The 14741-nt window shown below is 34.8% G+C and overlaps 1 protein-coding gene across 1 annotated transcript in view; it reads right to left on the bottom strand.

Annotated features, from left to right (window-relative positions):
- The window catches only part of GALNT13 (polypeptide N-acetylgalactosaminyltransferase 13), a 519423-nt gene that overhangs the window by 305470 nt on the left and 199212 nt on the right, over positions 1-14741 (bottom strand). The window contains exon 4 of the mRNA XM_084800140.1: positions 12313-12481. Within this exon, the coding sequence (XP_084656266.1) occupies positions 12313-12481 (169 nt within the window). The remainder of the gene's footprint in view (positions 1-12312; positions 12482-14741) is intronic.

Raw genomic sequence — 14741 nt, 5'->3', positions numbered from 1 at the left:
TTCAGGTCAGATCTAGCTCAAATATTTCAGGCCTCTATCTAAAGTATGTAGTATCTTCAGAAACAGGATTTGCCTTGAATTTCTAGGAAGCAACCAAAGGAGCATCAGTAGCCTACACAGTTTGGGGAATATAAGTGGCTTTAACTACCTTATGGGTATTTGTTTTTCTCACAATTTATTCCCCAAGGTTCAATCCCAAAGAACTCAGTGCCCTTAATCAGCAGGAAGTAGTCTAATGATAATTTGCCCCCTTTTCCTGCTATTACTATTTCTCTCCTCTGTAGTGTTAGGGGCTAGTAAGGGTGGAGAAGAGTGGAAGAGAGTAAAAGGAACCCACAGCGCAGCAAAATCTGGCTACAAATAGAGATATAAATAAGTGATGGATTGATAGAGGGGAGAGAGAGAGAGAGAGAGAGAGAGAGAGAGAGAGAGAGAGAGAGAGAGAGAGAGAGATACATATGAGGGGACCCCAAGGGACCCCAGACTTCCAAAGACTCCAGTTTGTTGGACTAATCTGACTCCATGACAGGCCTGACTAGACCTCAGTTTCTGTTCCTCAGAATTAAGGAAAACACTTCTTGGAAAAGCCACAACTCCAGACAACCAGACAGCTTACAGGTCAGGTTGACCAGAATCTATGTTTATATTACTTTATGGCCTTGCTATTCCCAGAAAAGAACACTGCTGGCCCTAACCAATCAAATTAAAGGCCATCTCCTGAGTAGAAGCCAAATTTCAATGACTCAACAAAATCCCTATTAACAAGGGAAAGTCCCAAAACAAGCAACCAATCCTAAATTCCCCCATGCACAGATTCAACTTCTGACCAATCAGTTTAAAGTTCAACACAAAACCCTCTAATTGTCTATAAATTGAGCCTGGATGCTCACTTCTGGATCTGCATTTTGAAAGAAGTGGCAATCTTGTATTCTGAAATTTCTGCAAGATAAATGCCTTTTTTTTTTTTACATACTACTTGAGTCTAGGGTCTTCCTTCGGTGATTCTCAGACCCTTACACATATAATATGTAGAGCGAGCACTACATTATATATGTGTGTATATTATGAACATATATAGAGAGAGGAGGGCTTGAAAAATCATCTGTACTAATCAGAGAAATTGAAATTAAAACCACTTTAAGATTTTACCATACACCAATCAGAATGGTTAAGATCAAGTTAAAACAAAACAACCTACAAGTGTTGACTGACAGGGAGTTGTGTAGAAAGTGAAACAATTCCTCATTTACTGTTGGAGGAATTAAGAGCAGGTACATCTGCTCTGGAAACTAATATAGAGAATTCTAAAAATGCTAAAAATACGGTCAGATTTTTCACTCATTAGCATATACCCAAAAGACTTTACATCCTACGCAGCAATACTTGCTCAGCCACGTTCATCACCGCTCTATTTACAATAGCCAGAAATGTAAAAGTATCCCTTATTTATCTGATTTAATAATCATATCAAGGCTTATTGCTGCTTTCTGCTAAGGTAGGCATAGTCTTGGAAGCTTCTAAAATTCCTACAGTATAATCTAGGCTTAGCATGTTTTCAGCCTCTGAGACTTTACTGCTGAATAAGCTCATCCTTTCTAGTTCTTTCTGAATTCTGCTGGTTGCTTAAACTCAGCTGTCTGCCTCAAAACTTGTCTCCAAGCTGACTGGATTAATCTGGCTTCTCTTGGCTTCTGACTAAATTGCTCTGCTTGGCTTCATACTACCTTTGGCAATTTGTTCTAGTCTTCTCCTTCTCTTGCTTGTTCTGTCTTCTCCCACATCTTGCTTGTTCTCTCTCTCTCTCTGCAACTTGTCTCTGTACAACTGTACCAGTAAAAGTGACTCCTCCCTCTCCCCCTCTGCACTTTCCCTCTTCAGTCACCTCCTTTACCCTCTGTTTTCGTGAGAGTTTGTCAAATCCTTTTCTGTCAAATCTACCTCTCATTCTTCTCTGTCTGTCTCTCAATTAGACATCACTTTCTACTCCTTCTACTAAGTAACTTTACCTTCATTGTTTGGGATTAATGTTGTGTGCTAACGGCTTGTCTGCAGTTCACCCAGAGAAATTAAAGGTGTGTGCTAAAGGTGTGTCTGTATCCTAGCAAGAGTAGCAATGTTGCTGGGTTAAAATCCCTCTATATGGAAAATAGAAAAGAACTGAAATGCACCTCAGCTAATGAATGAGCAATGAAAATGTGGTACATATCCAAGATTTAATACTACTCATCTGTAAAGAAATATGAAATTTGTAGGTGAATGAATGGAACTATGAAATATTTTATTGAGTAAGTCAACCTAGTCCCAGAAGGACTGACACAGCATATTCTCTCTCATTTGTGGTTTCTATCCATAGATCTTCAGATGTGAGTATATAACCTGAGTTATGCAGACACCAGGAAAGTAAATGGGACCATGGAGTCAAGAAGCTCTAGAGAAGGGAATATCAGGATGCAAGTGATATAACTTAGGGAATGTGGTAAACCGAGAGGCTTTTGAGGAAAAGGAAGTGGAGTCAGTACAGAAGGAAAGGTAGTGAGGGAAACAAAATATGACAGGATACTAATGTAATTCTCTCTATGTCAATATTATGCCCAATAAAAAACGAATTACATCCATATCTTAATTACCTATGGTAAATTTTCTGTAATAAAAATATATTTTTAAAATATAATTTTCATTTTGTAAAATATCTATTGATATTAGTCCTTGTTTTCTATCGTTACATGTCTAAACAGGAAAAAAAACCGTTCATTTTAACTATAGTGCAGCATGCTCTATAGACTGCTAATTGCAATTCCACATTCTACTGAAATAATTTCCTTACACAGTCTCAAATGCTTATTGTGTATTTTGTGTTATTATATTCCCTGAGAATCCCAATATTTTACTGTTGAAACTTATGTTTCTATTTTATTTTCAAATGCCTTTACTTGCATAAAATATTTTATTATTAATGAATTAATATGTACATTTTTCATACTGCAGGTAGAATCTCATTAATCCAACATACTAGTATTATCTGAGCTGTGCCTAATCCCAAACTTATCAAGTTATAACACAAAATTATTACATTTAAAGAGATTAAATAGAAGTACATTATCTATACCAATTGCATATAATAAAAATAACATTAGATATCTGAATAAATTTGGATACCTTGATAATGACAAAATATGAAGACTTTTAGAAACATGTTAAAGTACAAACATTGCACAATAATTGCCTAAACAGAACCTCTAATAGCACACAAAATAAAGATAATAATTAAGTAAAAGTATCATAGAAAATTAAAAAGTTCTGACAGTGAAGGATACAATTAGCAAAATGAAAATTCAAACTAGCAAATGGGAAATAATACCTTCCCAGCTGTTAATCTGTGAGATGAGTAATATCTGAAATATATAAAGAGCTTTAAAAGGACTAAGAAGAAATTGGGAAGTTTTTTTGCCAAATGATCTAAAGAGATATGGTGTGTCAAAACATACAAACGGCCCACAAATATATGAAAGTAGCTCATAATCGTTAGCTATAAGAAAAATTTCAACTAAAATTTCACTAGGATTTTGCATCATACCAAGATTAGCTGTTCTTTGCCCTCAAATGTATAGCATGTCCTGGTATTGTGAGGACTTGGATAAGATGAAACACTTTCTGTAGGATTGTAAGTAAGTATAGCACTCATGGAAGCCTATAGGGGTTCTTCATCAGGGGTGCCTCCAAAATATATCCAATTGTACCACTCCCAATGAAGGAAATGAGCCTACATACAAAAGCAACTCTCAAATACCATTTTTTCTTATTGTGGCATATTCACCAAAGCTAAGGAATGGAAATTAATTAGTCATATATAGACAGGTTAATGGATTTAAAAGAGTGGCATATATACACAATGGAGTTACATCCAGAAATACAAAGTTGAAATCATGTCATTTTCAATTGACATCATGTCTATACATTTTTAAATGTGGAGAAATAGAAATTATCACAGTAAATGAAGTCAGTCAAACAGACAGAAAAATGTTTTATGGTTATGTTAAAAGTGGAAACTATGTGAAATAAAAATATTTGACAGACAAGGAAGGGAAAAGAAATCTTAAAGGAAATGAGGTAAAGAGGTAGAAGAGATATGAAAATCAGGAAGGGGATGTAAAAAATGCATCATATATGGAATTGGTATAATGAAAACCATTAATTTGTCATAATCAATGGCATCATACACTTATAATATAGTGAAAGAAAATATAAATAAACCTAAAATGAGGAATGAAAAATATAAATAAAAATGATTCTCATGTTAGATTGTAGCTATGTATACACAAATGACAATGGCCAGGGAGATTACCTAACTTTATTTGTAAACAATATTCTAAGCTGCAAGATTCACTGGTGCTGTTCTTTTAAATTTTGTCTTCCTCTTTTGTCTTTTTCTTATAACTAAGAAAGGTATCTACTGTATATCTTAGGATAGGTCCATATATATCCATCTTATAAAGCTGAGTTCATATACAAATCCCATAAAGCTGTACTTTACCTCATCTTCATATAATGTTAGTCTCATAATAGCATCCTGGTAGGTCATAGATATCAGACAACCAATTATATAATACAACATTATGTATTTCTTATTTTTAATGTGTTTATAATTAGGCCCTAATAAATTATTAAAATATATAAAATTGTAAAATATAAATATGAGATAGCAAACAAAACTTGAATGTTAAGCTTCAAGCTGCAGGAAGGAACCATCATAATTTAAAAAGGTTAAAAGATACTGTTAGATGATTAACATTTCCTAATTTGAAAACTTAGCATAATACTACACTAATCAAACCAAGGTAACTCTGTCATAAAGGTAGACCATCAACTACATCAACTAGAGTAAAACATAGGTTCTTTACATAAACTTTAGTACATAAGTTTTTCACAAGGAAGAGGTCAAGACTATATAATGGGAAAAGAGAGTCTTAGAGAGCTGAGGATACAAGGCACATACCTAAACACAGGAAAAGGCAATACACAGCAAGCCTAAAGACAACATCAAACTAGCATTTACTTTACACAGACTACCATGGAATTATATCCATTTCTGCTGTTCAAACTGTTTGCCTCCTGATTGAGTGAGAGACAAACTATGAAAGGGAACATGTGAAATGTATACACTATGTTCGGGTCACATAAAGGTAAACATCTTATGCTGTCAAATATTTGTGATACCTACAGTTATAAAATATGCAGAGGTGGGAAGAAAAATGGAAGTAACCAAGAATGAGAAAACGTGATTTTTATCATTATTATTTTATTTTACATTGACACAGAATCTTCTACAAACCATGCTGGAATTTATTTGGGAACTGAAGGCTCTTTTGAACTGCTGATCTGTATTCCACAAGCTCTCAAGTATCATAATGGTAGATGGCAGTGACCAGGCACAGTATTTTTTGTTTGTTTCAGTTATGCAAGATTACAAGAATTCTGAACACTGGCTGCTACACAACGTGAATATACCTGTAGGGAGGCAAAAATCTCTCCTCTCCCAAAGGCATTAAACTAAATGGACATAACGCATATCAGAAAAATTTTCACAGAAAAAAAAATATCAGTTTTTTGTTGTTGCTAATAACTTAAGCTTTACATGCATCAAAAATGTTTATAGAAAGAAATAAAGATGTAACTAAATATACACATGGCATTACATAAGGTTTATAACTGTTTGACATGACTAGTGAGTCATCTTGGTCGTAGCTGCCATTTTGCCTACACAATCAATTTCTTGTGCACTTCAAAGCCTGTAGGCTAGTGAGGTGATTAAGAGTGTGAGTGAAGCTCTCTCTCACTACTTCCCCTACTCCCTCTTATGCCTCGCTTTCCTCGCTCTACTCTCTCTTCTTCTCCCTCTTCCTGTGTCTCTGTCTCTCTGGAGTACCCCTATCCCTTTCCTTCTCCCCCATGCTCATTTAATAAACTCTTCTATAACATAGAAAAAAAAAAGATTGTGAGTGATTCATTAGCTGATGAAGCGTAAAATCCTTCTTGTCTGATGTTGTCTGCTGTAGAATTTTTGAGAAAGCCGAAGTGTAATCCAACTGACCACAGCCCACCATTGCATAATTTAACTGAGTTCTCTCTGATCTCGGAAGGTATGAAACCCACCTCTTGCTGGTGCTGATCAAATGGCTCTGTATCTTACTACTCAAAAAAGTGAGCTTTGTGTGTAATCCTGATTTGAGTTGCTGTTTCTGCTCTCATAATTCTTTCTACGTTTGCATTTTGATACTCATATGCAAACCAGTACTGAGGTTTCCTTGAATATCATACTAACAATAAATGACAAATAGTGAAATGACCAAAAAAAAAAAAAAAAAAAAAAAAGGGGGGGGCTTGGGTGTTACAGGAGAGGGAAATAGTAATTTAAAATTTTTAAAAGAAGGAATTTAATGAAAGGCAGAATTTATTCAGTAACATTTACTTTACACCGACTACAATGGAATTATATCCATTTCTGCTGTTCAAACTGTTTGCCTCCTGCTTGAGTGAGAGGCAAACTATGAAAGGGAACATGTGAAATGTATACACTATGTTTGGGTGACTGGATGGCAGCAACGGACTTTACTTGAGCCTATTTTTTACATCACTTATGCTCAGGAGAAATGCATCTTAGCCATAATGTTGAATCTTTGCAGAGAAAACATTCTGACACTCCTTTAAACTCACTACTACCAAACTGGAACTGAAGAAGATATTTTATAATAGTCATTAAAAATTAACAGCAAGTAAAAATCTGACTTCTACGTGGTGGCAGTGGAAAGGCAGTTAAGTGCAGTGAGGTGATGTGGCATGCTACGTAACTATAGTGGTACTAAAATGCATTACCCAAACATGCATAAACAGGTTTATACTACTCTTTAATTTGAAAAAAAAATCACTTTTAAGGTTATAGAATTTCTATCACCAAGGTAATACACAGAGAGAGGTAGAGCACGGAGAAGGAAAGGATGAGCTAATAAGTTGAGTAATGAAATTAATTCCACACATGAGCACATATGCCACAATGTTACAGCAGTCATTATTATCTGCACAGAAAAAATGCACCAGCATATGAGAGCTATAGTAATTCTCAAATTAAAAAGAAAAGATGTGGAAGAGAGATCAGAAATCCAATTAATATTCTCATTTTCTATTTTTCCTTTGTGCAATCACTGCTACATTTATCATATTTTAATTGATGGGAATGGCAATCTATATGAATACACAGGCACTCCTAAGATTGAACACAGAAAGATATATACTATGGCTTCTTTCTATTTTAGGTAGCAAGTAAACGCTTTATCCTTTGAGAACAACTTACCCAAAATTTGTATGCAATGGTTCTTGTTCAGCTAACGCCAGTCTCTTAGAGTTTTTTTTTTTCCCTTTTTCAGGTTGCAAGCGTGCATACATAAGAAGGAGTTATTTGGTCTAGGATATAAATAATTGAAATAAATTCCCTATTTCTTGATTTTACCCACGAACTATATTTAAATGCCAGCTACACTATAACCTTCAAGTAGCTCAATACCAAGACATAAGAGTGCTGCTAATGTGTGCATTTAAGAAAATGCAAAGAGCTTTGTTATTTTGTTTCAATTGCTCAAAGCTTTTTAATAAATATTCACTTGATAATAAATGTTTAACTTCTTACTCAAAAATAATTTGAAAGGGTAGAAAAAGAAGTTGATAACGTAAAAGTTTACTTGAATCCAAAACAGTAGCTAGAGGGCATAAAATAATTCCACGGAGTGACAGTATAATATAGAGACTTGAAAATATTTTACATATGTATATCTTTGAGAACTTAAGGCAACTGTATTCATCAGTTTTTTCAATTATAACTCATCGCACAAATTATCGTAATTAGTAATTTATGCAACTAATTTCTCATTGCTCAGCAAGCACAGTCTTAATGTTTAGTTGCTCCAAAGGCTACCTATGTTAGTTAAACAACACGATTTGCTGGTTGGCTGAGTGACTGATCAGTGAGTTTAAGCAGGGAACCAAATCTGTGGCTTAGGAAAATAACGAGTTTCTAAGAGGCAGAAGTGAGGCATGGAGTCAGGTTTTAAAGCTGCATGATTCCACTGAGCAGTTAAAGAATTTACTCTTCTCCTTCTGTTATTTTTTGTGAACGGTAGAACAAAATCATGTTTGCAGAACACCAACTGCCATCAGAGTTACATTGTTTTCTCTACGTCCAGAAAAATTAGTGACATATGATAACATTGGATCCTGAATTGTCTTAATAAGCAAAAGTTGCTGTTTTCTGGTTCTTATGCAAAAACAATTTCAAACACTTGTTTCAAAAATAATGAAATAATACATTTATTTATTTTCATTTTGTTTAATGTGTATAAAGCATTTGGTCATTCTATGGATTAAAAATATCGTATAACATATATGTGCTTCAAGGTATATGCAACTTGCTCAAAACATGCATATTAAAGGGCTTCCCTTCTCTAGTGTCTACTCTTTCTCACTTTCACTTGTTGTAAATGCAGGGAATTGGTTGTGAAAATAATGTACTTAGTATCACTTAATAGTTTATCCACTCCACTTCTTCAAATATTAATAAAAATGAACAAAATGACCTCTATATACTCTGATAGAAAAGTGTTTAATTATTAAGCTTCTGAAATATAAATAGTATATATTTGTGTCAGTTTAAACATTTTCAACAGTCTAAGTTGTAACTCAAGTTCTTCATAAACACAACTGAAGGTCTTTCTCCAAATTACTTACATATATAGATTTCATGCAAATGCATGAGTAATCATTTATCATTCATTGAGTAATTATTAATTTGTTATTAGTATGGGTGATCTAATGTCCCTTTTCATTGCTTCCGTTGTCCCATTCTTTATTTTTGAGGAGCTAAAAAATGCTTCTAGAAGCTGGAAACAACCTTGATGTTTCTCAACTGAAGAAGGGATAAAGAAAATGTGGTAAAATATGAGGCACCAGAGTACATGAGAAAGTCATATCCAACTCTCCACTCTACTGTGGAGAATGTTCTGACCATTGGCTAAATCTGGGTAGGGGTTTAAAGTTTACAGCCTGTATTGTCCTTGGCTGGTGCCTTAGTTTGAGCGGGACCCCTGGGCCCAAATCTGCCTATCATAATGTTCTACTTGGGACAGCAGGTTACCAAGAAGAGACTTGATACCCTATGAGCATATACAGGGGGAGGAAATCCCCCTCAGGAACTGTCATAGGGGAGGAGAATAAGGGGAAAATGGGAGGGAGGGAAGAATGGGAGGATACAAGGGATGGGATAACCATTGAGATGTAACAAGAACAAATTAATAAGATAATATATATCTTGGAAAAAAAAGAAAATGTGGTAATTTACAGAATGGAATACTACACAGCTACTCAAAACAAAGACTCATGAAATTTACAGTCAAGTGTTCAGAACTAGTAAGATCATCCTGAGTAAGGTAACCCAGACGCAGAAAGACAGTCATGGCATGGGCATAGCACACCTGTCTTCTAAGAGGCCTCATCTAGCAGCTAATGGATGCAGATGCAGAAACCCACAGCCAAACAGCAGGCCAAGGTTGGGGAGTTCTGTGGAAGAGTGGAAAGAAGGACATAGAGAGGTAGAGGGGTCAAGGACACCACCAGAAGACCTACAGATGCAACTAACTTGGTCCTATGGGCGCTCACAGAGACGGAACAACCAACCAAAGAGTATGCATGAGTTTGGGCCCAGACCGCTAACACTTCTGTACCAGAAGTGCAGCGTGGTCCACATGTGGGTCCCCTAACAATGGAAGTAGGTGTTGTCTCTGAACCTGTTGCCTGACACTGAAGCCCTTTACCATAGCTGGGCTGCCTTTCCAGGCCAAGTGGAAGAGGATGTCCTTATTCTTCCTGCAATTTCATGTGTCACAGTGGGCTGATACCCCTTGGGGTCCTTCCTTTCTTTGAGAAAAAGGAGAGGGAGAAATGGTGACAGGGGGGTGTGAGGGTGAGAATGGGAGGATAGGAGAGAGTGAGGTGTTATCAGGATTTAAAGAGATTAAATAAATAAGTAAATAAATAAATAAATATTGAAATAAGAATGCTTGTAGAGCTCCAAGCATGTGATAAAAGCATTCTATTGCTAAAATATATCCCAATCCCTATATCTTTATTATGATATATCCATATAAAAATTGAACTCTGACTAATTAAATCAAAAACACATTTTCTAGGTAAAAAGAATACAAAGTTACTTCTCGACTTGTGGATAGAAGTTGGGATATTTGATTTGCGGAAAGAATTCAAATTTAATTGTTCCCCAATAATGGTACATTGAGTCATTCAAGAATCCATGGGGTGAGCCCCAAGAAATTTCACACACAATGTCTAGGATCTTCTGAAAATATCTCATCTCTGCTACTGATGACACACAATGTGAGGTAATAAAACATCAATACTGAAATTTATATATTCATTAATGTCATTTCATTGACTATTCCTTAACTCTCCAGATTTTATGTAATAATAACCACGTATACATGGTGGTTTATGTGCTTTTCTGTAGATAATTTAAACTTTTCATTTATACATGTTGAATTATTCCAGTTTACATATCTTCAAGTATTTATTGCTCAGAAACTTCTTAAATGTAGATTTTGCTGATTTTTTTTTTGTTTGTTGTTTTTTCTTTTAACCACGAAGCATGTCTATCTTCTCCTCCTGCCAATTATAGACCTGCTGCAAAATCAGTTTATTTTATGACAGCTAGAAGTAACTATTTTAAAAGTTGGAAGCAAAGATCCAGCCTCTAACATCCAAAAGTATGACATTTACACATCTTCGCATCATGGCTTATAAAACAAATAAATACTGCAATCCCATGACACATGACAAATGGTACCTAAAGTGCAAAAATCTATTTTTAAAATTATTCACATATGTCTTTAAAATGCAAATGTCTAAATACATATAAACAAGTGAAGCCCATAGATATACATATTGTCTATTTTGATATTTATAATTCAAACATTTAAGACTCAATGTCTATTTTCTGAGCAATGAAAGTGTACATGCCAAGTGATTACTTGTGCCCTTCCTCCTGTTTCAGAGTGCTTTGGAAATACTGTATCCTCATGGTGTCCAAGTGTGTCTACAACTTTCTAGGTAGATCAAGGCTTTTTTCAAACCTGAGATCTTCCTGATATGCTATCCTACTATATAAGATATAGTGCCATGCCAACTTTATGATTTTCTTAGAGACATTCCAGAACAAATAGAGTAATCTGAGGAGCCATTCACTTATTCACCAAATGAATCTTGTAATAATCACCAATCCTAGAAATCTAGGAAGGCTTAAGTTTTATTCAAACAATTCAAAAACAAAAAGAATACATAAATAGTTAATATAATGTTATTATCACCATATATTAATGAAACAGTATATTATTAGTTACAAACATTACTTGCATTAGTAATGTTTTATGTAAAGAATATTATTGTGTAGCTAAAAAAAGACCACTATCCATCTACATTGAAGTGTGAACTTCAACGTATTTGAAACATTAACAACCTTCTAAAATCTCAGAATATATTTTTTGTGATTGCCAAGAGCGTTTTACAAGGACTATAGGGTGAGAAAACTAGCACTAAATATCCGATTTTTATAACATGTACTTGAAATACATTTACCTATCTAGAGCATCTTATAGTCAATCACATAAATGATGAATGTTTCAACATATTGTTTCAGAAAGTATTACTTCTAAGTGAATACAGCTTCTTTGTTGATAACTGAGCACACAATTAAACTTAGCAATATAAATTTCTAAAGCCTATAACGAATATTTTGTATGGTATGGGAAATGAAATGCAGGGCCCTGATAATACTAGGCAAGTATTTCACCACCAGCTATAACTGTGCCCATTAATAAAAACTTTAAAGGGTCAAAAAGAATGCAATAAATTGGCTAATCCATGCTGCTATATAATTTCCCCAAATGAAGTTTATAATTCTAAGAAGGCTTATATGCAAATAACTATTGAAATATCATGGTTGGTATTCAGAAAGATACAGTGAAATTAAGATGATCATAGAGATTAAAAACCTAGTAAGTCTTTGAAATCTTCAATGCCTTTTGAAGTATGTGTTTGGCTTTATCTGAAAAGAAAATATTTCTCAGCACATGTAACTCAAGTTTGTTAGGACATTTCATAAGCACCCAAACCAGGCTGGTATAAAATTCATATAGTCAGAGTATAAATTGTAAAAGATGGAGTTTAAGAACACTCAAGGTTTCATAGTACATGCAATCTTACCCTTCTAATCTCACATCTGGCAGACTTCGGTTAAGGGCAATCAAGTCACTGGCCATGAGGTTAAACTGATTGATTTTAAACAACTCCTTCATCTTCTCTTGGTCATCTTTTGGAATCAGCACAGCCTTTCCCATTTCTCCAGGACCTTCTTGGTTTCTTGAAATAACAGCTGTAAACAGACACAGGTACAAACATACAGACAGATAATGAACAGATAAGCATATATCCTAAATAAAATTCTGTTGTGTATCATTTATTTTTAATAATATAATATGCTAATCTATACTTTATAAATTACGTTAAGCAAAGAAACTCTCTAAGCAATGTTTCATGTATAAATATGGTATATGATCCAATTGGCTATTAAAATATTTAATAATGAAGCAACATAAAGAAATGGCACTAGAAGATTTTTGTCAAATTTACAACATATTTACCAGAGACAAGTGAAGCTGAGGGCTAAGTAAATCAAAATGCCTTTTGAAAATATACCAATATTAAATTGTCTACAAATCAAATTAAAGCTTGATGATTCAATACCTTTATTATAATTACATACTTACAAAAACAAGGGAGACTGATAATTCTTGGTCAAAGCATTTTGAAATTGTTCAAAAAGAATTTCACAATGGTTAAATATGATTTTAAATATCAAGATACCTAAGTGTTTCATACTTGAAAGCTCTAGATAAATATCAGGGCTTGACAATTCATAGATAGAACTTAAAATTTAATATGCACACAAATGTTCTTGCCATTTCTTCAGAGTAATTAATATATTAAACTGCTTTCCTGCACTAAAATAATGTTTCAGTGTATATATACGTACACATACCTAGTATATAAATACTAGATAGATGGATATGATAAGACATGTTTAAACAACAATAAAAGAGAGTCTAGATGATGTTATTACACCTTTAAGACACTGCTCAACATTGATATTACACTAAGTTGAAGTGGACTCTGCCATGGAAGCAGGAGGCCTAATTGAAGATTTCCTCTCTCCCTCCTCTCTTCCAAATCTCCTCCTACAATCACCCCTTCCTTTGTATGATGACCTGCTGTAACCTCACATCCAATTCCCCATTTTAAATGGATTGATCAGATATTCCCCTCCAAAACTCATTGCTACAACTCATTATTTTATCCCAGACACCAAATACAATAGGCACTCCCTGGGTACCAAAAGACCACTCCAACCAGGGAAACAGGTAGCCTACCTGCCATACTTCACCTCTCCTTACTGTAAATCCAACCGCCGAGTCTTACGCCCAACACTATAAAGACCAGTTCTGCTCCGCCTCTTCTCCATCATCCTATCCACTGGGCCAGGCAGATCCTCTATATCAACCTTCCTCCCAACCCACACTGTTCTTCCACCCTCAACTCCAACAGTCATGCCCTGGGATACCACCAGCTAACCTTGCCAGAGAAACAAGAAGACCAAGCAAGCAAGAGTTTCACATCTTAGATCTCCCTTCTCTCCTCCAAGTCCAATCACCCAACCCCACACCCAGCCCTGTAGCAGATTACTTGTGGTTTCTCCTCACTCCTTGCCGCCATTACTGAGGGACTAAGTAGATCCATGTTAAATACATTTTCTTCCAACCTGTGAACTCCTTACCTGCTCCCACCCCCAGCCCATCCACTTTCTTAAATGTCAGCCCTTAATACCTAGAAATTTATTTTACCCAGGACTGCTAGTAGCCACACCTTGCAAGATGCCAGAAGAATTATTTACTAGAAAACACATAGCCACCACCCATTTCTAAGAATCAAGAGAGCACCAGGAAAAAAAAATGAAAAAGAAAAAAGAAAGATAGGGAAAGAAAAACACAGCCACCAAACAAAGACAGACTAGATATCAGTACCTAGAATTACAATCACTCCAAACATGCTAGCATATAAACATACTCAATAACAGCAAGGACACAGCAGATACACAAAGCAAAATCCTTTAAATAGCCTTTATGAATATGATAGAGGTGCTTAAAAGGAAATGAGTAAATATCTTAAAGAGAAATCTATGAAAACATATCCAACGGAATGAAGTAAATATAACAATTCAAAATCTGAAAGGAGACATAGAATCAATTAAAAAATAATTGTTGGAAAATCTGGAAATGAAAAATTTAGGAACACAAACATAAATCTCAGAGAGAAGATACCACCAGAAAACAAAAGAGAGAAATGAGAATCTAGGCATTGGAGACAGAACAGAAGGAATGTAGGGGAAAAAGAAAATGTTAAACCTGAAATCATCCTGCCACAAAATATCCAGGAGATCTTAGACACTGTGAATAAACCCAATCTGAGAATAATTGGAATAGAGGAAGAAGAAAAAAGGCAAGTCAAAGGCACAAAAATATTTTTTAAAAAATCATAGGAGAAAAATTCCCTAACCTAAAGCAGGAGATACCTATAAA

This window comes from Acomys minous (assembly GCF_964271855.1).
Source record: "Acomys minous genome assembly, chromosome: 10".
Taxonomy (NCBI): domain Eukaryota; kingdom Metazoa; phylum Chordata; class Mammalia; order Rodentia; family Muridae; genus Acomys; species Acomys minous.
Note: the sequence above shows the minus strand (reverse complement) of the source record. Positions and strands in the feature narration are given on the sequence as shown.